Below are 25,896 nucleotides of genomic sequence, written 5' to 3'. Positions count from 1 at the left end.
TTTTTATCTAAAATTTTTATGATATAAAAATTATCATTATAGATTAAAAATAAGGTTATAGTCCGAAGTTATCAATCAATATCCGTACTATTGACATTTTATTTGTAGAAAATAATAAGCTTCCATACTATTGACATAGTTGTCGATAATTTTATTAAAATTTAATCATTAACAAACTTTTATTTTTAAGGTGTTTTAAGATTTGCGAATCAATTTCAACTCTCCGCTGTACAAAAGAGTATCATGAACGATCTGTCATTCGGATTAAAGATGACAGTTTTAAAAGATCTACCCACAAATATGAATAAAAGGCGAGTCGGTCTCGAATTCATGCGCAATAAAATGGAGGACGCTCTCGGTCGTTCCGCGCCAACATCGTTCGCGGAAAATGAAATCAAATTAAAACTATTTCGTATGATGCACGAATCTATCAGTGATAGTGAGTCTAAAATAAAACGCGCTGAAATGATCAGAAAAACATACGAGAATAATACATCTTTCGAAATTGGTTTCATAGTAGCGGATACGACTGATAAATATATAACTATGGTTGATGTTGGAGGTATGTTGGACAGATTATTTGACGAATGGAGACCAATTGAACATATAAATGCGTACGAACATATTGCCAATAAAGGTATTGAAATAAGTCAACTTATAGAACTAGTGAAAACAGTTGTTAAGAAGAATAGAACATCTTCATATAGACGGTTTTTAAATATTAGTTTATAAGTGCTCATTTCTACTAATCGAGACTTTGACATTGTCATTTTGTTCAGCAATTGCAGTCGATCCAGTAGAAATAAAAGGTGGTCGCTTATTAGAAATTGGATCGATTTTTTTTTTCATTTAAATATAGAGGGTGTTCAAAGAATATTAATTAAATATTTCGAATTATTTAAAAAAAAACTTTAATTTTTAATTATAACTTTTTTATTAGGAATGTTGTATACTAGCTGTCGCACGCGACTCCGTACGCGCGCAGTTAAAAAAACTTAATAGGGGTGTGAAAAATAGATAGTAGCCGATTGTCAGACCTACTGAATACGCATATAAAATTTGGTAAAAATTGGTAAAACCGTTTCGGAGGAGTACGGTAACTAACATTGTGACATAATTTTATATTTAAAATAAAGTGCTATTTAATAAAGAAAGAAAAAGTATCTTCAATTTTAACTTAAATCTAAAAAGGAGTTCAAAAAAATACAATACAAAAAAAATTATTAAAAAAAAAACACCAACAATCACTCTCCAGGCCATACAATACTTTCGATCCAGTCTAAATAGCTAGATACACGAGTATAGACCGCTGGCTGTCCACTTTTAGCACATTTACCACCAAATGAGGTCACACCAACTACATAATATATACACTGGTTGTCACTGGAAACCACCTGAAGGGGAGACCCAGAATCACCCTGGAAGGAAAGAATTAAATCTTTTGTAAACATATAATTTAACTTTAATTGTAGATCTCGTAACAATATTTGTTGGGTGCAAAAATATGCTTCACTCAGTGAAATACCACGACCTTACAGAAGACAGGCGTCAAGTGGAAGTAATTCCAAGTACAGTCTGATGAGTGTGGTGCCTCTTTCCCTTCGGAAAGGATGGGAAGTGGATTTGGCGAAAGATGGGACATAGAAAGGAGAAATATCATCTTTCTGTGCGTTCCCTTCTTCATTGATTAAAGGTACGAAGGCTTCTGCAATTGTGAATTCTTTGAGCAGTCGCTTTTTCGGCGAATTCAGGTGGCCGTTTGCCCCTTTTTGATATTAAAAAATCGAATTCGGACGAAATTTGAATAAAATCTTTTAATCTAAGGATTTTTTTATTTTTAGTTAACTTTAACCAGTCTCAATTCCTTCAGCGTCCTGCGCGGTGTGCCAACTAAGTTAAGGACTCACCTTAACTGTATCAAGTTTCAAGTTTGAGGTTCACGGAACAACAATTATGTTGTTTTACGCTCATAACCCAAATGGATAGACAGAGATCTCCATTTGGCTCGATCCTGTCACACTCCTTTCCCTTCTACGTTTTTACATCTACCCATCATGCAGGTCGGTTTTGATTTGTTTTTGAGTTGTTCATCAATTTAGCATAGTTTTTCACTTAACAAATTTATATATTTACCTGACAAGTATCTTTTCCTCCACGTAACTCTCCGGCGCACATCTGAGAGTCGACGAAACCGTCCCAGTAACGATTTGGTTTAAGCAACGGTTTGCAATATCTGTTAGTTAATAGAGAGAGTGATACTTTTTGTAACTCATTTGATGTCTGTTGTGTATCTGGAAGAGAGGATTGTCTATTACTAGTAAAAAGCGGTATTTTCAGACGACTCTTGACTCTTACTTTGTCTAGATTTGATAATGGATTTATTAATATGGGACTAGATAACTTTCTAATATCTAACAGATGGCTTTAGATATAAAATAAATTTCTAATGAAATATTAAATCCTTTTTTTATTTTACAATTATAAAATATAAACATCTACCAATAAATTGATAGTACTGTTTACTTTGCTCTTTTTAAAATATGTTTTTTTTCTAATAAACATCTGTTTAACAGTTACTTCGATGAATCAATTTCCATCTCACAATATCTTGAAGACGTGAACATGAAGTTGTGTTCTATTTACAATGTTTTATTACTATTTTTTATTTTTGGTGTATATTTAGTAAGTAATTTTGAATGATTTTGCTATTATATTATACTAGCTTTTACCCGCGACTCCGTCCGCGCGGAATAAAAAATAGAAAACGGGGTAAAAATTATCCTATGTCCTTTTCCTGGTTCTAAGCTACCTCCCCATCAATTTTCAGTCAAATCGATTCAGCCGTTCTTGAGTTATAAATAGTGTAATTAACACGAATTTCTTTTATATATATAGATAGATTTTTAAAATATTCTTCCCAAGTAGGTTGGCGACTGACAGGCGGCAGGCCGTAAAAAACGTAAGTCGAAACTTTAAGGTTTATAAAACCATATATGCCGATCCCACGTTGGGAAGAGACCAGGAAGATTATGGATATCTGGACAAATTTTAGGTCCCTTTTCTACTAACGACTCCAAAACTATCAACTAATTCGCGACTAGTTGTTTACCATAACTTCAGTGGAAAAGGAGTTTTACTTAAATTAAATTTACTTTATGTGTGAGCAATAATCTATCTATAAGTAATCTAAGTGGATAAGGAGCTTTAATTTACCTGGATCTATAACACCCCATCCTGTAGCTATCCCCTTCTGATACGACCCGAAGTCAGACTTAGGCCAGAGACAGGCAGGTCTCACGTTATTGTTGAACTTAACTGCTTCCTCTAATTCTAAAAGTGCGATATCATTGTATCGCTGTGGTGGTTTGTAGTCTGGATGTTTGTGGATACGTTTGATACGAACCTGGTAGAGTATAATATGTTTATAATTAGCTGTGCCCGCGACTTCGTCCGCGTGAAATACTGTTTTTGGGTAACATTTTTAATGATAACATATTCTCATACAAACTTTCAACCCCTATTCCCTATTGGTATATTACACCCTTGAGGGTGAAATTAGCAGCCTAAATAATAAATTTCAAACTTCTAACTATAAAAATGACGGTACTTCCATACAAATTTCCACCCCCACTTTCAACCCCTTACAACCTTTTTTTTCGCGTTAAAAAGTAGCCTACGTCCTTTCTCAGGCTCTATACTATCTGTGTACCAAATTTTGTTTAAATTGGTTCAGGAGTTTTGGTCGTGACATACAGAGAGAATTACTTTCGCATTTATAATTTATAATATTAGTAAGTAGTAAGAATATAAAATAAATAAAATGGAAATGTCTGTATGTTACATCGAAAAAAAATCAACCCAGACTAAAATTTTATCAATATGTATATATATAAATCAAATACTCACATCAACAGGACTAGCCCCATCTTTAACACTCGGGTCTAAGTTCTGTTCGCCCAATCTAACAATTGTTGGTTCCCCGAACCTGGGCCGTTTGATACAATGCCCCGCTGTCATCACAAACTTCCTGCTGATGAGACTACCTCCACAACTGAATGATGTACTACCCCCGAACTCCCAGCCTATAGCCGCCTAAGAAAAACACACTTTATGTTAATTAAAAAAACCCAACTTACTGAAATCGGATCTGTTGTTAAGGCTACATAAGATCACACTTGTAGTGTACATCAAATAAAGGCAACTAGTGGACTGATTTCTGTGTAAAATCATTTGAAACTTGTCATCTACCCATTAGATCATTAAATAATGGGGGATACATGTAGATACATGTATCCCCCTAGCGGACAAAATGTACACGAACCATATGCGGGAATTCCCCTTGCAGCGCGTTCTCTCCGCCCACAATTAGTTCAACGCCAGTGTAGTTGCAGTTGACATCAGATATAGTCATTGTCTCCGGTTCTAGCACAAGTGCTATAAACTCCACTTTCTCTGTTACATCTTCGCTGTATTCTTCGCATTCTGTGATTAAATTATATTCAATACGCGAACACATACACTAGTTTTACATTCAAACTTAATGTCGGCTTGTGGTTTATTTATGTCGTAAGTCTGTGCTTTGCAAGTTATTGATATTGAATTTATAGCGGACTTTTTCCGTACGAATTTAAATAAAAATAGTAAAAAGACAATGCGTATTTCTAAATTATGTTATACATCTGAGCTTTTTGTCAAAATACGTTTAACAATTTTAGAGATATGAAAGTAAAAAACAAACATACATCCATCCAAACGTAAGATTTACCTACTTTTTTCGCTGATTCTCTTCTTACTTGACGTCAGGACATGAAACAAGCAATTTGAGTGATAATTAAATCTTCCGGAAGCTCAATTTTAACCCTCTTTCTCTTCCTATCCTTTTCTTAAAAGAGATGGGAAAGTGAAGTGGATTTGATGAAGGAAGGGTTGCATAAGGCGATATGTTGCCTTTCTGTGCGTCTCCTCTTCCGTCTATTAAAGAAAGGTATCTGCATTTGCGGACGTGTATGAGTAGCAGTCGCTTAGCCATTTCGGCGAATTCAGGTGAACGCTTGCTCGTTTACCACCTTTGAATATAAAAAATGTTCTTAATACTAATGTACTTACGAAATTTGCAGTCTCTCTTCTTCGCAGCAGACTAAGATTCTTCTTATAGAATATTCACAGAAGATAGGTCGTACTCCTTTATCACTGTAAACAATACACTCAACGTCAAGAGTTAACGGTACACTATTAAAATTTCATTTTAGTTGTCAACGTTTGCAAGAAATTTATGTATGTATAAATTCCACACAACTCCAGAACGACTGAACGTATCTGAATAAAATTTGGAACAGTCATATCTTACAGACTGGAATAGCGCATAGACACAGATTTTTTTCTGTCACGCGAAGGTAGTCGCGCGTGACAACAAGTAAAGAAGTAAAGAAACAAACTTACGCGTAATTCCTATTAGCGGAAGGACAATCATAAGAATGCTTGCAGCGGCCCCAAAAGTTACTGTTGTTGTCATAACATGATTCGCCCTCTGGCGGACAAATAAAGAAACGATAAATTTATAAATTTAAATATAATGGTAACCAAACTTTTTGATCCGCATTTCGTTAAAGACGCGGCCAACAATCAACAAAGTATTAGTAAAAAGACATCCATTCAAAAACATTGGCTGGCAATGACAAGCTTTAAAGTTTGTATGATATTATACATGCCTCAATATTATTTTCATTCTACAGGAGCTGTGCTTTTAGCTGCATGTCCATTACATTGTGCATATTTAATTTGATATTGTGATCTATAATTCTAAATTTAACAATGGTATAACCCAGCAGCAACAACATCTGTTGCACGAATATGCCGGCTCGCCCGGTGCAATACCACGACCACAAAGAAGACAGGCGTCAAGTGGAATTAATTATCAGTTTCGTCTGTTCAGTGTGGTGCCGGAGACGTAATTTTAGTACCCTTTCCCTTCTCACCTTCTTATAAAGATTTGACAAAGGTGGGGACGCTTATGAAGGTAAATTACCCTCTTTTGGTACGTCCCCTCCTCCGTCTCTATGTACAGCGTTCGCTACACTATTTCTGAATTTTGGTGGCCGCTCGTTTGCCACTTTGTGATACAAAAAAAAAAACTTGAGAAGTGTGTTGGGACACCCGGATGGAACGAAGTTCCTTTCTATTAATTAGTGAAGGAACCAATGTTTATTCTATGCATAAAAAACTTAAATCTTCACAAGAAGTACATTTTATTTCTATGAATTTTCGTTATATATTGTCACGTCGTTGCCATGGTGAAGTAGCGCTCATTCGTCGTTAACATACTTACTATAGCAAAAAGTGTCGTGACAACTTTTCGTAAGATTTTTTTCCGTCTAGCCCCCTTTCACAACGCGCGATAAGGAACTTGGTTCCAAAATAACTCGACGGTTTAACATTTTAAAGTGTGAGAAAGTAATAGAAGAGAGTAGTACCTAGAACCTTTATTTTCCTCTAGTATAAAACCCAAATAGAATAAAAGTTGCTCACCTTTTAGACAAGTAATTCCTTTGACAATAATGAAGAGGAAAATCGTCAATAAAACCTGACTCGACATCATATCGGTATTTCCGTCTATTAATTTTTACGTTTCAAATGTGACCACATCACATGAGTGTCTGTAATAAAAATAGAAAACAATTTAAAACACATATATTCTTATTTTGAATGAAAGATTAAATTAAGTAAGGGATAAAAGTAAAACACGTGAGTCCATTAATCACGTGAGATTCCGAAAAAATCACAAAACATCACGAGTTGGGAGATTTCCACCTAAACGATCTAAGAGCTCGGTGGCCTCCCAATCTCACTAATGTTATAAATGCCAATGTTTAGATGGATGGATGTTTGTTTGAAGGTATCTCCGGAACGGCTCAACCGATCTTTATAAAATTTGGCACGGTTGTAAAGTATAGTCTGGAAGAACACAAAGGCTACTTATAAAGTTTTTTTTTATATCGCGCGGACAGAGTCGCGGGCGACAGCTAGTCCGGTAAAAGTATCGAAGTGACAGCCCGAGCAGAGGCTTTTTAGGGAGCTTTCTAGCCTAGTTACTCTTAAACGAGGTTTAGGTTAAGCTCCATCTGCGCCCGGCCACCTCAAGCCCGGTGAAGCTGTAAATGCCTTTTCCTCTTACCTACTACTACTCTTTTTTTTGTGACTACTCTTTTACAAAAATAGAGTAGGGAGATTCAAGTATATTGATTTTTAATGAAGAAAATATTCAATTTACTGAAGTAAAGAACTGAAAATCATTATGTAAAACTAACTGATCATGCTTTCCACACAACCTCTGCAAGTTTCCGCAACTTCTATGTATGTAATATTTTTTTTCTTCAATTACATATCACCAGAGGGCGAATGGAGGTCAAAAATTCCTTAAAAGAGCACAACGATTGCATATTTTGGACATACGTCATTTACTGTTATTATATGAACCGGCTTGAAAGTTAAGGAAAAGAAATTTAACACACTTGGGTTCAGTGCACTTTAAATACAGTTGTGCAGTCAATACATAACGATTTCAAAAACAATAACTTATTTATAACTGTACTTGCAACCCAACTCAAGAGGGTAATCAAGCGTAGGCGTATAGGTTTTTTTTATTATTTTTTTTATATTTAAAGGTGGCAAACGAACAAACGGCCATTTAAATTTGCCGAAAAAGCGAAGCGACCTTTAATCGACGAAGGAGGGGACGCACTGAAAGATATTATTTTCCCTTCCTATGCGTCCTTTCCCGTCATATCCACTTCCCCTTCTCATCCTTTCCTTATCAGAAAAGAGTGGGGAACGAAAAGGCAATTAAAATTAGGCCTCCGGAACACACACTCATTAAACTGTAAGCAAAATTGATTCCACGTGATGCATGTATTCTTTTTGGTCGTGGTATCACCGATCAAATTGGCCCCCAGAGGTTTGTGCGTATGCCATTTTGACCTCACATTAAAGATTGAACTAATTTTGACGACGGTGTCATTTCCTTCGTCTTATTCCCAGTGTCATAAGAGTATTAAAGCCACAAGGCTGTAATTTGTGGTTTCTTATTGTTGTTGTTAGGTATTTTATCACAGAAAGTGTTATGTAGACAGTAAACAAAACATGGCCTATGTATGGCCATTCATCCATCTAAACATTCGCATCTATCTATATATATAAAAGAAAGTCGTGTTATTTACACTATTTATAACTCAAGAACGGCTGAATCGATTTGACTGAAAATTGGTGGGCAGGTAGCTTAGAACCAGGAAACGGACATAGGATAATTTTTACCCCGTTTTCTATTTTTTATTCCGCGCGGACGAAGTCGCGGGTAAAGGCTAGTTTATAGTATTAGTAAGTGACATTGTTATTATTTACTAAGTTAATCTTGAATAACTAACACAAAACGATTAAATAACTGTTATAATTTATATTACGACTTAATAATAATTTTTTATCTGATCGTAAAATATTGGCATAGACAATAAAAAAAATTATATTCGCGCCAAAATATAGATCGATTGTCATTTAAAGATTATTAACTAAATATGCTTACCTTGTAATTTCTTGATATTTATTGTATTTAAAATTAAAAACTTTCAACTATATATTGGATACGACCGTTCGTGACCATGAATGGTCACTACTGGCGAATATCAAAACAGATCAACGATGCGTCACATGTCCGCCATTTTATATTACACGTTAAACAGGAATTTTTACTTATAAATTAACATATTTACATTTTGTATTCGGAATTCGAGGTATTGAATTATTTTTAAGAATTCACACATTTTTATTAATAACAAACTTAGTTTCAGTTTTAGATTTTAATGCAACTTATGATATTAGTAATATTCGTACATTCCACCTTTTTAAGTTTCAAGATTGACTTTATTTAGTTCACTGTACCAACACTTGTCTTTTGATGACAAGTTTTCAAATTCAATTTGATATTCCGGGTTAAGGGTGAAGCTGAAATTTTGCATGCATTTGTAAATCGCGTGATTATGACACGCTGCTGGACGGTGGCCAAGGAAAGTCGCAAACACCTCATCGAGTGAGAGCTCATTTGAATCGTCTTGTGAAATCCAGTTTGACTTTTTCTTCATTTTGAACTATTTTAAACATAGTAACTTTTTTTCAAGGTTAATTTTGTTTTAAAACGTTGAAAGCCTTTTTTAACATTGGTAGAGTAAGCAGCAGAAAATCGCTGTACGAATAACTTGCTGGGTCGATGGAAGACATCCCTTAAGTGTGAAATAGTTCCTTGTTTCTTATGATGACCATTTGGAGGATAAAAACCACTTCCTTATATGGAATAGATTAGAAGGACATGTGGAATTGGAAGGGAAAATATCTTTATTATGTACCATCTACTCTTCTGTCCAGCGGCCTTTTAATTTGCTGTAGATGTTTATGAGAAATCATTTTCCTTCTTTTTTTTTTGCGAAATCAACTTACCGTGGGTTTTTGAGACCATAATCTCCGCTTAAAACAAATTATCTCTGTTTTTTCAAAGCTAATGACAGAGATGACAGATATATTTTATAGAGATGGTGATCTATGGAATAAAAAGGTTAAAAAAAACGAATAAATAAAAAACCGCCAATTAAGTACTCTTTTATTTGCAACATCCAAAACGCGATTATTTATACAAAAGTGTTTCCAATATAACTTTAGGTTAAATACGATAGATATTCGATCGGAAAATTAACCACATCGGTCGTACCATTGTAAGGGTCCATTCACACAGACCGAGTCGGAAAGCAGAGCATATTTATCGCAAATAAAATTGAAACAAGGTTTAAACTACAAAAAGTAGGAGGTTCTCAATTCGTCTGATTTCTTTGTTACATCGTAACTCCTCTTCTGTACGTCAGATTATCTTAATTTTTTTTTATTCGAAACATATTGAGTGTTAATTGGTCTCATTTTTTGCAAAATATAAAATACTACATATGTATAAAGATAGTAATCGAATTTCAAATTCGTTAAAAACAAATATAAAGCTCAATTATATTTGCAACAAAAAAGCTCTGCTCTCCACCTCGGTCTATGTAAACGTACTCTTAACCATTATTTACAATATTTGGCTATCCTTCTCCGTTTTGAGACAGAGACAGCAATAGTAATTCTAGTATTACTTGAATTTCACGGTAAATGTAGAACTCGACTGTCACATCTCTTTTTAACTTTAATAACAGAGACGGCAATATACAAGTTTCGCTGCAGTCCAATTATCTAGTCAAACAAGAATATCTGAGTCGGTAAGAGACGCTACTATCGCGGTCATCCGTTAGAAAATATCTTTTGCATATAGTATGAAGTAAAAAAGCCATATGCGGCTTATTTCCCTATATGGTTGAAACTTTGAGAGCCTAAAGTTGTCAATTTGTACATTGGCCCTTATTTGTAGGAGCCATCGATACATAGATTTTATGTCTCAGTTTAAAACGTATAAGATTATTGACACCATAATTTTTTTATAATAAAATATTTAAATAATAATACTTTGTTATAAATTCGTACTTTCATAAACATATAATTTTGTAAATAGAGATTTCAATGGATAAGTTACGGATCGATCGTGTTTGTCAATTTATAATCTGACTAGGTATATTATGAACGATCATTAAACAGTCGCATCAAGCAAGAGTCCACGGGACCGCGATTTCTCGCTTATGAAAGACGTCCTTCGAGTCGGATGACTCTCACTTATCCAGTTTCGACTTTTTATATCAAATATAGACAGATAACTTTTTGTAATACTAAATTTTCTCTAGCTCTCCCCCGTTAATGTCACAAGATCCTTGTCGGTCTGAAACTGTCATCCTGTGTGACTTTTTATTGGTCTATTTGTTTGACATATTTTCTAACATAACTAGTTGCGATAGCAGCGCCTTTCATCGGCTTAAATTACTTCACACGTGTCTCTGAACACAGACATAATCTATATGTTAATTATGTGATCTCTATTTTTCATTTGGTAAATAACTTCTAATAATAGAGCATTAATTTAAGAAATTAAAATATATTTAATGGCCAAAAATGTACAAAACGTAATCTTTTTAATGTATTAAACATTTTTAAATTTCTGATTTACGCGTTCTTATTAGAATACTATTTTTTCTACTAGAAAAAAAAAACTAATTGGATATTTTTTTTAATTTTTCATTGAAGATATATGTATATATAGAAACGCATATATTTTTATACATATATAAAATGATTGGCCCCAAAATAGTTTATTATAATTAAATTAAAAAAAATCGAAGTCTAGACTGAATTTATAAAGAAAAAAGATTTGTGTACTGAATATACTCAGAAACTACTGAAGCAAATTAAAAAATTCTTTCACTGTTGTAAAGCTACACTATCCTAGAGTGACATAGACTATATTTATTACTAGATTTTTTTTAATTCCGCGTGTACGAAGTCATAAATAAATGTATACATTTTATACATTTCTACCATTAAATATATGAAAATCCAAAAGCGTAGTACATAGAGCTATATATTTCAGAAAATACCATACAGACAAACAGACATTCAACATTATATAATATACAAATTCTATTATATACTTTAGATATATTCAATTTTATATTTATATAGGAAACACTATTGCTTTTTTATTATTTTTTTATTATTAAATACAACACGACCACGATAACATGATTTCTACAGTGTGGGTATCCCTTCAATTACTAAGATAACACTGTGACGTCACAAGGTACCATGTTATCGTACCCCGATAGTAACATTCACTAGTACGTCAAAAGCCTTATGTAATATTTAATTTTCATTTTAAAAAAAAAGTTCAGCAACAGCTTTCACTGTATATAAATTATTATATTACAAGAGATGTATCATAAATAATTAATAGAAATAGAGTATAGATATATAAAAAAAAAATTACACTCAACCTAACAAGAAGTTTTTATTTTTTTTTAATAATTTACACAAAAAAAAAAACGATACCCGTTTGGGATAATACGACTTATTTGCAATCACATGCAATTTGAGTCGATTAAGCGATAAAATCGCCATTCAATTTTTGTCACCGTAATATTTTTTTTTTTATCTTTTATCTATTTGATTGTTCTTTTTTTACATTATCAAAACAACGACAATCTTCATTTATAGAATCCAAAGACATTAGACTTTCCTGTGATGTTCTCAGACAAGACTTACATCTAGAATCTATGGATGTCCCACTTTGGGATGCGTCCTCAGAAACCGACTCTAAAGATTTTAAACTTTCAACAGATGTCAATTTACAAGATCTAAATTCTGCAGTTTCTTCTTCAGACATATTCAACGCTAGTAAAGAATCTCTAGCCATTTTACCTAAACACGAAGTCTTTTTCCTTTTTTTAACAACACCTGAATCCATTTTAGTCAACGGACAAGGTTTGTTTAAACATTCTGGTAAAGATTTAGGACTTGAACCGGTTCTGGTTCGGAATTTTAATCGTCTTTCTGGTATATCTCTTGGTTTAGTTTCTGGTACTTTGAATGCTATTGCCTTCGCTTTAGGTACATCTTTATCTATCTGTGCCAATCTTTGGGATAGATCTTCTAAGGAATTAGATTTTTTCATTTTAGCTCTTTCAGGTATAACAGGTGAACTTTTTAATGCTATTATTTCTTTAGCCATAACCACCGGTACTTCTACTGCTTCATCTATAACTAATTCTGGTGATAAATCTAGTAATTTTTCTTTATCTTCAGCATCTATAAGTTCTTGAGCTAATGAACTCTGTTTTACATCTGCAATTTTGTCCGTATGTTCGTAATCTTGATTTTCATATATTAAATATGATAATGCATCTTTACCAACGTCTACAATTTCCATGTCTGTTGTTTTTGTTTGGTAATCTGTTTGTGTCATTTCTGTACTATTGTCATCTAATCTGTCATCATCGATGTACGCTAGTTGAACATTCTCTGTGACGTCATCACCCAAGTCTTCGACAGTAGCAATTGGTGCTAAATCAGTCTTGATTTTGTCTAATTCTTTATTCGTTTCCCATAGTGTAATTTTTTTCTGTTTTTCAGTTAATTCTATAGCCAAAGCTTTAGTATTTGTCGTACTGGATGTTAAAGTATTTTCCGGGCTGATATTTTCTTTAATGCCTCTTATGATTTTACTAGGTAATTTATCAACTGATGGTCCGCAATCTGGACTGAGTTGTTTTTCCATCGAGTTTTCAGATCCAGATGCTTTTAGAACGGCCGCGAAAGATCTTGGTCGGATAATATCTAGTTTTGGATCATCCAATTTAACGTTCAGAATCTCTTTTGATTCTTTGTCATTTTTAATTTCATTTTCGTTATTTTCTTTTTTCGTATCTACATTTTCGTTTAGATCGCTCGTCATGAGATCTGTATTATCACTTAATCCAGGCTTATTGCCGTTGGAGTTTGGATTTTTTACGCTTAAATCTAGATTTGTTTGTACTAAATTTTCATCGGTGGATATATAGGTAACTCTATCAACTACACTAGTTTCACCTTGATTCGGATACGACTGGAATTCACTTAAAGTATTTTCAGTATCCGTTGAAGGTGTTTTACTATCGAGCTTCTTTGAAAAGGATTCATCAACGAAAGAAACTTGAACTCTTTCTGATAGAGTCGAATCTGTCGCTTCGGAAAGACTATCATTATCATCTCTATCGTTCTTCTCAGTAGCACTTCCCCAGGACCAAAAAGAACTGGTTAAAGAGGAGTCTTTTCTAGGCGGAGTGTTAGATGCGGATTTCTTTTCATCATCACTATGAGAAGAACTACTTCTAGAGAAAAGACTGCTCGGATGCTGAAAGAGACTTAACAACTTCTCCAGATGAGAAGGTAGTTTGATTTCAATTTTCTCCGGCTCAGGTCTAGGTATATGGAAGCTGGAGGAAGGCGCGACCCAGGATATCTTCCTCATACGATCCAATCCTTTACTCTTCAACGCCGGCACATCAAGAAGACTTGAAGTTCGTTTCGGTGATGTCAGAGTTTCGTGCACTTGGAACATTTCAGGTTTTCTGACGGTTTCTTTCAAACTGGAATTGTGTGTTAGTGTCCCTTCATTAGATGATGCATCCTCTTTATTTTCTGATGGATTTTGCATTGAATACTCTATACCTGAATCTGCTGATGTGACCATAACTCGGTCCTGTTTAGCAGATTCTAATGAACTCATGCTAGCTTCCAAACTGGATAAAGATCCGTGTATCTTTTTACCACCGAAAATAATAGGTGATACACTTTCGTTGGAACTAACAGATGTGTTCAAAAACCCACTATTAACTGGGGTATTATCATTCGATTCTAAACTGCTTTCTGTTGATAATGTTCCTACATTTCTTCTGTCTAATTCAGTTTCACATTCGACAGTTTCTTGTATAATTATAGGTCGATTTATTTGTGACTGATTGTCCATTGCGTTCAGACTTTCCATGGAGCTGCCGGATATTTCTAAAGAAGAGCTGCTATCACAGAAAGCGCTACCGGCTAAACGCTTGTTCATAAGTCTAGATACTTCTAGATCTGGACTATCTAGACTCGATTCGCTTTTATTCTTCTTTAAAACTACATCTCGTACTTTAACAGGTACATCGTTTGTATCTATATCTAAAACGTCTGTCTGTGTGCTGTCGCTTTTTACTTTCACATTTCTAGTAGTCATAACTTGCATTTCTTGTATTATATTTCCTAGATCTTCTGTTATCTCTTCTATATGTTTGATCGCGACATCGCCATTTTCTCCAGCATCTTTATCAACATTTTCCTTTAAATTTTGGTCAGAATGTACTTTGGCTGTATTATCTATATTTACATTACTCTGTATTGTTTCACATCTAACTGTGAATTCAACTTCTACATCAACTGTTTCCTTCTCACTCGCTTCTATATTTTCAACTTGTTCCGTCTCTGTATTCGACACTAAACCATCCCTTACTTTAACTGGCTCACTATGAGATATATTTTCAAATTCATTAACCACTTTAACACTATCACTAATATTTCTATCACTGTCTCTCACTTCCTTACTGGCGATTGCAGATTGTACTTCTTTACTATCACTATTATCAGTCGAAACTTTATTTAAACTAAAATCTTTAACATCAACTATATTAATAACTTCTTTAATATCTTTAACTAAATCTTTATCATCTTTAATTATTTCAGTATTCGAAGTATTTGTTTTAAAATTGAGAGATATGACTGTTGTTTCTCTGAGATCTTCCGTCTTAGACGGTTCAATGGTGGGTTTAACAGATTCTGTTTTAGAATCTTTCAATTCAATTTTCCTAAATTCATTATCACTAATTTCTACATTATCAGGTAACGGTAGTTTATTTTCATTTGAAGTTTCTTTTTCATTCTTATTTATTTCTATATCTGGAACTTTATTTTCCTCATTTTTATTTAAATCTTTTTGTTCATCAGCCCATTGTGATTCAGTTTTATTTACTAGAGCAGTTAGTCGTCCTACTACTAGTGGTTCCATAGAGAATTTAGCTGGAATAACTTTTCTAGTAGGTATATCAGCGTCTCTTTTAAATATAGCTGGTTCAGAGCTGGTCTTCATGAGGGTATGAGGTTCTTGTCTGTGTGGTTCTGGGCTGGGTGTTGCTGTTGAGGGTTCAGGGCTGGGGGAGGCTGTGGAACTGGGGGAGGGGGTTGGATTGTATGAACTGTCATAGTTTCTGGTGACAGAGAATCTTGACACACCTCTAGTTTGACTCGCGGGATGTATTTGAATCTGTGGCGGTTCCACAACCTGGAATTATTAAAGTTTTTCAAATTTTACACAAAGTTTTCACAACTGGATAAGAAGAACTGAAAGCTAAAGTAGATGGTGCTAACTTCAAAAATGACTTCAATATTAATTTTTTTCATACATTCTAACAATTTATTAAAAAAAAAAATTACAACTTTTATAGCTTTTTTAATCTTTTCTTTTAAAATATTTACGAATTATCTTTTATTAAAAAAATTCTTATTTTTGTATATCTGTAGTATATTTAATACTAAAAGAGCGTCAGTGGCTCAGTGGTTATACACTTGACTTGCAATCAGCATGTCCTAAGTTCGAATCCCGCCATGTAACAATGTGTTTTTCTGGTTTCGATTTACATATGTACATTTTTACTTATTTAAATTTTAGTAAAACATAATTCAATAGATATGAGAAATTATAACAACACTATATAAACAAATGTTATCTTTATAACTCTGTAAATAGACTTATTACAAATAGACATGTTTGTATACAAAACATTGAAAACTTTATAAAATCCATAGACAATAAATGACATTGTCAGTGTGTGACATTGTCAGTCAGTGACATCGTCAGTGTGTGACATTGGCAGTCAGTGACACTGTAAGTGTGTGACATTGTCAATCAGTGGCATTGTCAGTCAGTGACATCGTCAGTGTGTGACATTGTCAGTCAGTGACACTGTAAGTGTGTGACATTGTCAGTGTGTGACATTGTCAATCAGTGACATTGTCAGTCGGTGACATTGTCAATCAGTGACTTTGTCAGTGTGTGTAATTGTCAGACATATGTATATAATTTCTCATTATTATTGAATTTTAGATATATAATTATTATATTTACCTGTACAACTTTAAATCTAGATGATGTAGGACAGTATGTAGGTCGTGTGGGGGTTGAAGGGGTGGAACTGTCTGATGAATCCCTGTCAGGCGTCACTCTTGTCACCTGGTGACAAAAATTAACAAGAAAAACATCATATGACTGTATCATGTCAGACATTTATCAGTAAAATTAATACCATTTAAATATTACTAATATTATAAATGCGAATGTTTGTATGTATGTATGGATGGATGTTTGTTACTACATTATCTCTTAAACAACTCAACAGATCATAATGAAATTTATACACAGATATAGAAAATAGTTTGGAAGAACACATAGATTACTAATTTTTTTTTGACTAACTATAGCCTGCGACTCGGTCTGCGCGAAAAAAAAAAACGTAATAAGTAACCTATGTGTTTTTCCAGACTATGTTCTATATCTGTGCAAAATTTCATCAAGATATGTTGAGACGTTCCAGAGATAACTTCAAACAAACATCCATACATCCAAACTTACTCATTTATAACTAAGAAAAAAAATATCTCCAATTGTGTCTTAACTCTTCATCAGTTCGAATAATTTCCTTTGAAAAAAAGACCCCCCCCTTTTTTAAGTTTTTCCATAAATAAGATATAACTAACAGAAAATCTAGAGATGGCGTTAGGTACAGGGCTGCCTGCGGGCGAAGGCGCAGGTGAAGGCGCGGGAGAGCGAAGTCGCCCACTTGCACGACGTTCCTCCTCAACACCTCCACTCTGAAATAAAAAAAAAAATTAAAAAAAAGCAAATGAGCAACTAATCTTGTGTATAGATATATCGACAACAGATGCATTGCCTAACATTAATAGACAGATAAAGAGGATATTTTCCCTTCCTCTATCAAATCAATACTTTATAACAAAAGTATAGGAAGGGAAGGAGAGACTAAACTGCACGCCTGTCTTCTGTGTGGTCGTGGTATTGCACCAGACGAGCAGAACTGTTGTTATTGCCCTGGGCGCCGGATATAAAGTGGCGCCCGATACCAAAAAAAGAAGGCGCCGCAAAATGTCGCCCAAGGCGCCGAAAATCATAAAACCGGCCCTGACTGAAATATGTCAGGGAAGAGACAAACGGAGATCTCTGATATGTGTGTCGTGTCACTCACCCTGACAAAGCATGCAGTGTGACATGTCAGACTGATCTTGCGATGGAGACGTTCCGCAGCGGGCGCGTTCCTCCGACAGGCGGCGCGGATGTCGCGCGTCAAACTCGACACTAGCGCCGCCTCCTCGCAACGGGAAACGCTGCTCTCCTGGAAAATTACATATTAACTAGTCATTTAGAGAGAATCTTACTAATAGTAGAACATAGTCTGGAAGAACACATAGACTACTTACTAAGTTTTTTTTTTAATCCTGTTACTACGTTAAAATATTAATATTTGTCGATTCCAATATTAAATATATTTTTTTACTAAAAACAGATTCGAACGACATCAAATTATCACTTTCTTTGGAAAAAAAATCATTTTTCTTTATTAAAAAAAATATATCATCCTATTATTCTTTTAGTGACAATAAATGTTTTTTCTATCTTTCTTACTTTCTTTCTATGTCTTTCTTTCTTTCATTCTTTCTATCTTTCTTTCTTTCTTCCTTTGTATCTTTCATTCTATCTTTCTTTCTTTCTTCCTTTGTATCTATCTGTCTTTCTATCTTTTTTTTTCTTTCTATCTATCTTTCTTTTTACAAATAACATATTTTTACATACATACCGGTGGATCATCGAGGTCAATCTGTGTGATGGTTGTATTTTCCTGCAGAGCATTCAATATAACTTGAAGACCGCTACTGCCCAGTTTATTGTCACGTAAATCCAGCCTCTGTGAATTTTTTATATATATATATGTCATAAGTTGGTAAACAAGCGAGCGGTCATCTGAATTCGCCGAAATAGCGAAGCGACCGCCGCCCATAGATATCCGCAATTACAGATGCATTGACCTTTCATAAATGGAGGAAGGGACACACAAAATTATATAATTTTTCATTCCTATTCATCCCATATTCTTATGTGTAACCTCTTATGTATTAGATTAGGGTAAACTCCCCAGTAATTGACCAGTGTAACCTCACTTGTATTAAATTAGGGTAAAGTCACCAGTAATTGACCAGTGTAACTTTTATGTATGAGACTAGGGTAAACTCCCCAGTAATTGACCAGTGTAACTTTTATGTATTAGACCAGGGTAAGCTCCCCAGTAATTGACCACTGTGACCTCTTATGTATTAAATTAGGGTAAATTCCCCAGTAATTGACCAGTGTAACTTCTTATATATGAGACTAGGGTAAGCTCCCCAGTAATCTGACCTGTAACTGTCCAGCAGCTAGTAACGCAGCGACCGGTCTCGCCGCGTCTGGACCGAGTCGTGCCGCCTGCAGACCTAGTGAGAGCAGCGCTCCAAGCCCGCCCTCAGACAGCACACGGACAGCTTCACATCCGAGTGCGTTACGACCCACATTCAGTACGCACAGAGATGATGATGATCTCTGAGTATAATTAATCTTATTTAGATAGTGGTGTGTGTGTTATTAAGCTGTAATAGAAGACCCTTAACAAGATCATGGTAAAGTCCAGTCGCGGAGCACGAAGAATTTCGTACAATGACCTCTTTACTTACTGACAGTGGTCACAAACATTTTTGTATTTAGTGCGGTTTACATGAATTATTTGAAGGTTAAAGAAAATTTACCAACTTATGAAATATAGTTATTATTATTATATAAATTATTTATTTAGATTTTATATTACAAGTAAAGTCAAGGTCGAGCAAACCGAGGACTTTTTTCGTGACTCAAGGCCAACCAAAACCACATTATGCAAACAAGAACAAACCTTATATTCTCTAATAAAAGGTTCAAAATCCCTGAGGACGGCGTCCATTGTATCTGTGCGAGCGAGACTCATTGTATTTACTCGGGAGTGACAGAGACAGGTAATGACAGTTCAATGTACGAAATTCTTCGTCCTCCGCAAAATGATGCCCCTCTGTCTCCACCAGATCAGATAGTCTTAATATTATAAATGCGAATGTTTAAATCAGGGATCCCCAAACTATTTTGTACAAGTGACCCCCCTTTACCAAAATGAACTGTTACCTCAGACCCCCAAAGTCAAATTACCTACTTTTAAGATCAATTATTATTATTATTAATTCTGACTTATGTCAATAGAAGACAGAGTGAGAATTAGTAATGCTTTAAGTTCAATATCGACCCCATGGGGTCGAGATTGGTTTAGATGTTTGGATGTATGGATGTATGTTTGAAGTTATCTCCGGAACGTCTCAACAGATCTTGATGAAATTTATCACAGATGTAGAACATAGTCTGGAAGAATACATACACTACTTATTAAGTTTTTTTTTAATTTCTCGCGGACCAAGTCGCGAGCGACAGCTAGTTATCTATATATAAGGATAAAAATCTCATCCAATTGTATTTCTTTTAATGAAATGATAGTTATTTTTACACATTTTAAAGCGTTCTTTTTTCATTGTAAGGTTTTTATTAATACAGCCCGTATTGTATTTTAGGTTTTTTTTAATATTTTTATTAATGGAATTAAGACATATACTATGCTAAGATCTTTAGAAAATTAAATACCTTTAAAAAAAATTTATAACTACCTACAGTGGATTTATATAACAAAAAAAAATGGAGTGTATGTATGTTATATCTAAAAAAAAAACATATTTCATAATAATTACGGACGTTGCTGATTTTAGAAAAAAAAACATTTTTTTTAATTCGAGTTTGTTTGTTCCGGATAATCTAGGAAACTGTTAGACCGATTTAGACTGGACTTTGACGAGAAGATAGCTGATAAATCAATACAAAATATAAGCCAGTTAATGTGAACCTCACCAACATCCTGGCGAGGTGAACCGCGCAGTTCCTCGTCAGCTGGTTATTCCACAACACCAGGAACGCAAGACCTCGGGATTCGTATCCGCTAACTAAAAACACAATTAGAAAGAAATAAATTTCATCCAACATAACTCAAGCTGATAACAAAGAGAGGTAGGCAGAGATACGACATTGTACATGGAACTAAACCACTTTCTTCTCCACATTCATATAGTTAAAGTTAACGGATATGAGAAATCTTATTAATATTATAAATGCGAATGTATGGATGGATGGATGTTTGAAGGTATCTTTAGAACTGCTAAAGGAATTTGAAATTTGTCACAGATATAGAACATAATCTGGAAGAATACATAGACTACTTATTATGTTTTTTTTTTTAATTTCACACGGACGAAGTCCGACAACTTATATAATTAAATGTCACTGACTGACAATGTTATTCATTGTCAATAGATTTTAAATATAAAAGAAAGTCGTGTTAGTTACACTATTTATAACTCAAGAACGGCTGAATCGATTTGACTGAAAATTGGTGGGCAGGTAGCTTAGAACTAGGAAACGGACATAGGATCATTTTTACCCCGTTTTCTATTTTTTTTTCCGCGCGGACAGAGTCGCGGGTAAAAGCTAGTTTGTAATAAGTCTATTTACAGAGTTATAAAGATAAAAATTTGTTTAGATAAGTTTGTTATAATTTCTCATATCTATTGAATTCTATTATAGACCTAAATAATACAAAAAATAACTTCAGTATTACATAAAAAAAATATCGATTGGTCCTATGTATAAGGGTCAAAGTAACAAATTGATGATTTTTACTTTTTTATGTTAAAAGCGACCTCTTAGTTTAGTTAACACGCACTAAACATAAATACACATTTACATGTGTAAATGTTATTGTTTTGCTGAAGTAAAAAGGCTTATGCGGTCTATTTTCCTATATGGTTGAAACTTTGAGAGCGTCTCCTGTAAAGTTGTCAATTTGTACATTGACCCTTATTCGTAGGAGCCATTGATATAAAAAATTTGATAATCATTACTATGGCGCTGAGAGAGAAAGGAAGTGTTTTAAAACTGAGAATAAGGCATAATAAAAAAAAGATCTTTTATTAGACTCCCCCTCCCTTGATAATTTGCTGTTGATGTTGTATACTCACTCGGACAATGATGTGGCGAGAGTGGTGAAGTGGCGGCAGACGGTGGTGTATAAGATGACTGTTTCACTAACGCGTCCGCTATTTGCGCCACACCCGCGTCCTACACTCACAGTCGTAAAGTGTACATTAATTATCAGAAAAATACTAAGGGATTTCACAGTGGTAGACCTCCCAAGTAGGGTTGGCGACAGGCAGACGGTCGACGGAAAACTTAAGCCAAAACTTTAAAGTTCATAAAAACCTTGTGTGCCAACCCCATGAGAGTGGGAAAAGGCTAGGGAGATGATGATGAGACGCCATTAACAACATCTATGGCAGGAATTGGCCTCGCTCAGTGATCACACAATACCACGACCACACAAAAGGCAGGCGTCAAGTGGAAGAAATTCTACGTTTCGTCTGATGAGTGTGCGTGCCGGAGGTCTAATTTAAATCTTTCCCTTCCCACCCTCCCCTTATAAGGAGAGAATAGGAAGGGGAAGTAGATTCGACGGAGGACGGAATGCATAGGAAGTAGAAATATTCACTTTCTGTGCGTCCTATCCTCCGTCGATTAGAGGTAGACAACGCATCTAAAATTGCGTATGTTTATGGACAAAGAACGCTTCGCTGTTTCGGCGAATGAATTTTCCCCACCCCCTTTTTGCCATCCTATGATGTTAAAAAATATTAAAGATTGAGTAAGACATTGAATATTTGTTCTGTTAGGATGCGAGCTTGAAGTCAGCTATGAGCGAGACGATGTAACCGAAGGGACTACTCCGCTGCCGCTCGTTTTATGAGCATCACTGTATTTTTCTATACTTCTGATTACATCGCCCCGCTCTGTGTTGTATCCGCAGTCTTAGGCCCTTCGTACACAAGGCAATGTAAACTTGCGTCGCGTTTATCGCGTAGCGGGCGACACAGAAACATCGGCGTAAGTCGGCTATCTAGTCAGTACAAAAAGCGACTACATGTCAACTATTTAGATTTGCTCCGCCATTTTGAAAATTGCAGCGACTTTTCTCATTACGATGTCGACAAGCAGGTCGCGAGCGATTGTCTTCGACAATGCAGTGCCGGCGACGCGCACTCGCAGTTTGTTACGTTGCCTTATGTACGAATGGGCTTAGATCCAATGTACAGTCGACAACGTTCGCGGTATTCAAGTTATAGAAATATTGTCTTGCACGTACCAAAAAACGTTAGCAAATTAATTTATACTTCAAAATTTATATCTTACTAATATTATAAAAATGTTTAGATGGATGTTTGAAGGTATCTCCGGAACGGCTCAATGGATCATGATAGAATTTGGCACAGATGTAGAACATAGTCTGAAAGAACACATTTGATTATGTTTTTTTAATACCACGGACGTTGTTGCGAGCGACAACTAGTAAGAACATAAAATAGACAACCAAAATCTTCAATTCTTTTTCTAACGTTACCAATTTGTTAAGTTAATTAAAAAAGGCAAAATCGTCGCTTACGATAGTCTACGTAGGGCATTGTTGTCTTGTAAGAAATGTTTGTGCATTTATGTTTGTGCGCTTAGAATTAGGTGTTGAACAAGTCCTGGTGTTAGTACAAACCTGTATGAGATTATTGGAGAGATCCAACAGCTGCAGACGCGTGTTCAGTCTAAGCAGTGAGGCGAGCTGAGCTGCATCCTGCGCACTCAGACGATTGTCTCCTAGTCGGAGCTCACGCACTGAGTTGTTCGACTTTAGTGCCATTACTAGAATACATGTTATCTTATTAATATTATAAATGCGAATGTTTGGATGTATGGACCTTTGTATGAAGATATCTCCATAACTGTTTAACGGATCTTGATGAAATTTGGCACAGATGTAGATCATAGTCTGGAAGAAAACATAGATTACTAATTCCACGCGAACGGAGTCGCGGTCGAAAGCTATTCATTGTATAAGTTAATGAGATTGAATATTGCTACAAAGGTAGAGGAAGAAAGAAAGTATTTTATGAATTCAAATATGTCTGATAGAGATGTATACATAAATCGATACTAAATAGAGAAAAATGTATAGAAAATGATATAAAAAGGTAAGATGTGTTTGTATATAAAAGTCTCACCTAAACACAACAAAGGCTCTCCAGACAACTGAGTCCGTTGCAAACACAATGACCTCAGCGGACAAGTGGCAGGTCTGAGTGAGCGCGCTAACACAGTCGCATGTGACGCCTCTAAACCACTGTCTGATACTTCCAATTCTGTTAACTCCGCACTCTAGAAACAATATCCTTCACTGACGAAACATATGAACACAAACATGTACCACTTGTAGTGCAACAAAATAATCTGTCCCGGAGAGAACTGATATCGCAGTTCATTCTGTCAGAATTTTCAACTAAAACTTACATAGGCATTTAAAATGACAAGACGGAATCATCCGACAAGGAGGATTAGTCCAGCTATTCAACCTGAAACCCTAGGAGTAATAGATGTCCAAAATTTGAACATTTTAACAACCAATGTGAAAAATTAGAAATGCGAATATTTAGATGGATGGATGGATGTTTATTTAACGGTATCTCCGGAGCGGATGAACGGATCTTGATGAAATATGGCACAGATGTAGAACATAGTCTGGAAGAACACATAGGCTACTTACTAAGTTATTTTTTAATTTCGCGGGGACGGAGTCGCGAGCGACAACTAGTTCTGTGTAATGTCATTTTATTGTCATCGGTACCATCAGAAATAAGTGTTTGTATTTTTTTATATCTTTTATACATACAAATATTAATATAAAAAGTAATTCTTTAAAATGAATAACTTAAGTAAGATAACTTACGGCTCTACGAGCATATATAGTTGCTTTAATAATTATTACTTTCGACGCGATTGTACAAAACAACAAAAGAAAGTTAGAATTTTCACAGGGGGATACTTGGACAACTAAAACCTCTATTTCAGGTGGAAAATAAACTAACACGACATTAACGCTAATGAGTTAAATTTAGTTTACTCCCACCGGGTAAGATAAATCATTTGGTCTATAGATTCAAGTATTAGCCAACAGTAGTATAGACAAACATTACCCTTATAGAAAACGGAACTTACCTTCTTAATCATTCTAGAAGTAGCCTGCCATCCTCTGATACCGTATTCACGGGGTCCCATCACGCACACTACTGTCGCACTTTCGTAGTATTCTATCATATCAAATAGTGCCTCCTGGAAACAAAAACAATATTTTAAATAATAATAGTCTGCAAGAACACATAGGCTTCTTATTCCTTCTTTTTTTAATTCCGCGCGGACGAATTCGCGGACGACAGACAGCGTCTGCAAGTTATTTAATGATTTGAATTTTAACGTTAATTTGAATTTGTTCAATACCTTGCTTCTTTTACTAATTATTCCTGATAATAAAAATAATAAGAATTAAGAATATTAAACATACTAGTTGTACTAATTCCCTCCATCACACTTACCGCCCCTTCATCATCAATCTCCACATGATCCAACTCCAGTCTTCTGAACTGAACCTTTCTTAGCAGCGCTTCCAATGCATCGACCGGCGCACAGCCGCGCAACGCGCATTCGACCAGTGTGAGCCGCGGTGCACGCGCGCCGCCGCCTATTGCGTTCTCTGGTAACTCCTGAAACAAGATTTTAATACTTAGACACGATGATCCTAGAAATCCCCACCCTCTTCTCATAAAGAAGGGATAGATAAGGGAGGATGATTTGTCGAAAAATCAACGCTTCTGCAAATGCAGGTATGTCTATGGGCAACGGCAAAATTTGCTATTTTGGCGTATTTAAATGGCTGCTTGCTCGTTTGCCACCTTTGCTAACAAAAAAAGAAGTTTCCGACAAGACGGCGTAGCTTTCAATCAAATCATTACATACCATCAAATATATTCAATAAAAAAGAAAATAAGAGTTAAACTTGTACCCCCCAAATAGAGGGATACTGACAGGGTGATGATGATGAGTTATTGTAGACCATATACAGTAGTTATTATAGACTCACTCGTATCTGCTGCAGTACGGAATCTATGGGCGGAGTGGCATGACCACGACAAGCCTCAAGGTACTCCGCGGCCAGTTGAGCCTTCGTTGTCGAAGGGACTGGAACAGAAAGAAAAAAAACTTTTATCATCTGATCTTTATCACTATGGGGGTCATCATGACAGGTTTGTCTTCCAAATCTTTTGACAATTTATCAAAACACC

General features: G+C 35.1%; 2 protein-coding genes across 2 annotated transcripts in view; both read right to left on the bottom strand.

Annotated features, from left to right (window-relative positions):
* Window positions 1-1,205: 1,205 nt before the first annotated feature.
* On the bottom strand, window positions 1,206-8,649 carry LOC106716962 (serine protease snake-like). Its single transcript, XM_045685346.1, has 10 exons — window positions 8,573-8,649; window positions 6,526-6,653; window positions 5,440-5,527; window positions 5,107-5,190; window positions 4,770-4,792; window positions 4,322-4,482; window positions 3,907-4,092; window positions 3,214-3,403; window positions 2,134-2,291; window positions 1,206-1,418 (listed from the first exon to the last, which is right to left on the bottom strand). Exons 2-10 carry the CDS (start codon window positions 6,593-6,595, stop codon window positions 1,245-1,247), a joined length of 1,134 nt encoding a protein of 377 aa, XP_045541302.1. The 5' UTR covers window positions 6,596-6,653; window positions 8,573-8,649; the 3' UTR covers window positions 1,206-1,244.
* A 3,356-nt stretch (window positions 8,650-12,005) lies between these two features.
* The window catches only part of LOC106716958, a 30,910-nt gene continuing 17,019 nt past the window's right edge, over window positions 12,006-25,896 (bottom strand). The window contains exons 2-14 of the mRNA XM_045685303.1: window positions 25,695-25,792; window positions 25,150-25,317; window positions 24,776-24,889; window positions 23,785-23,938; window positions 23,280-23,425; window positions 21,703-21,802; window positions 20,540-20,631; window positions 18,983-19,162; window positions 18,387-18,494; window positions 17,778-17,924; window positions 17,272-17,385; window positions 16,643-16,747; window positions 12,006-15,799 (exon numbers count right to left, since the gene is read on the bottom strand). Coding sequence (XP_045541259.1) covers window positions 12,107-15,799; window positions 16,643-16,747; window positions 17,272-17,385; window positions 17,778-17,924; window positions 18,387-18,494; window positions 18,983-19,162; window positions 20,540-20,631; window positions 21,703-21,802; window positions 23,280-23,425; window positions 23,785-23,938; window positions 24,776-24,889; window positions 25,150-25,317; window positions 25,695-25,792 — 5,219 coding nt within the window. The 3' untranslated portion in view covers window positions 12,006-12,106. The remainder of the gene's footprint in view (window positions 15,800-16,642; window positions 16,748-17,271; window positions 17,386-17,777; window positions 17,925-18,386; window positions 18,495-18,982; window positions 19,163-20,539; window positions 20,632-21,702; window positions 21,803-23,279; window positions 23,426-23,784; window positions 23,939-24,775; window positions 24,890-25,149; window positions 25,318-25,694; window positions 25,793-25,896) is intronic.

The sequence above is a fragment of the Papilio machaon genome, chromosome 29 (assembly GCF_912999745.1).
Source record: "Papilio machaon chromosome 29, ilPapMach1.1, whole genome shotgun sequence".
Lineage (NCBI taxonomy): Eukaryota > Metazoa > Arthropoda > Insecta > Lepidoptera > Papilionidae > Papilio > Papilio machaon.
Note: the sequence above shows the minus strand (reverse complement) of the source record. Positions and strands in the feature narration are given on the sequence as shown.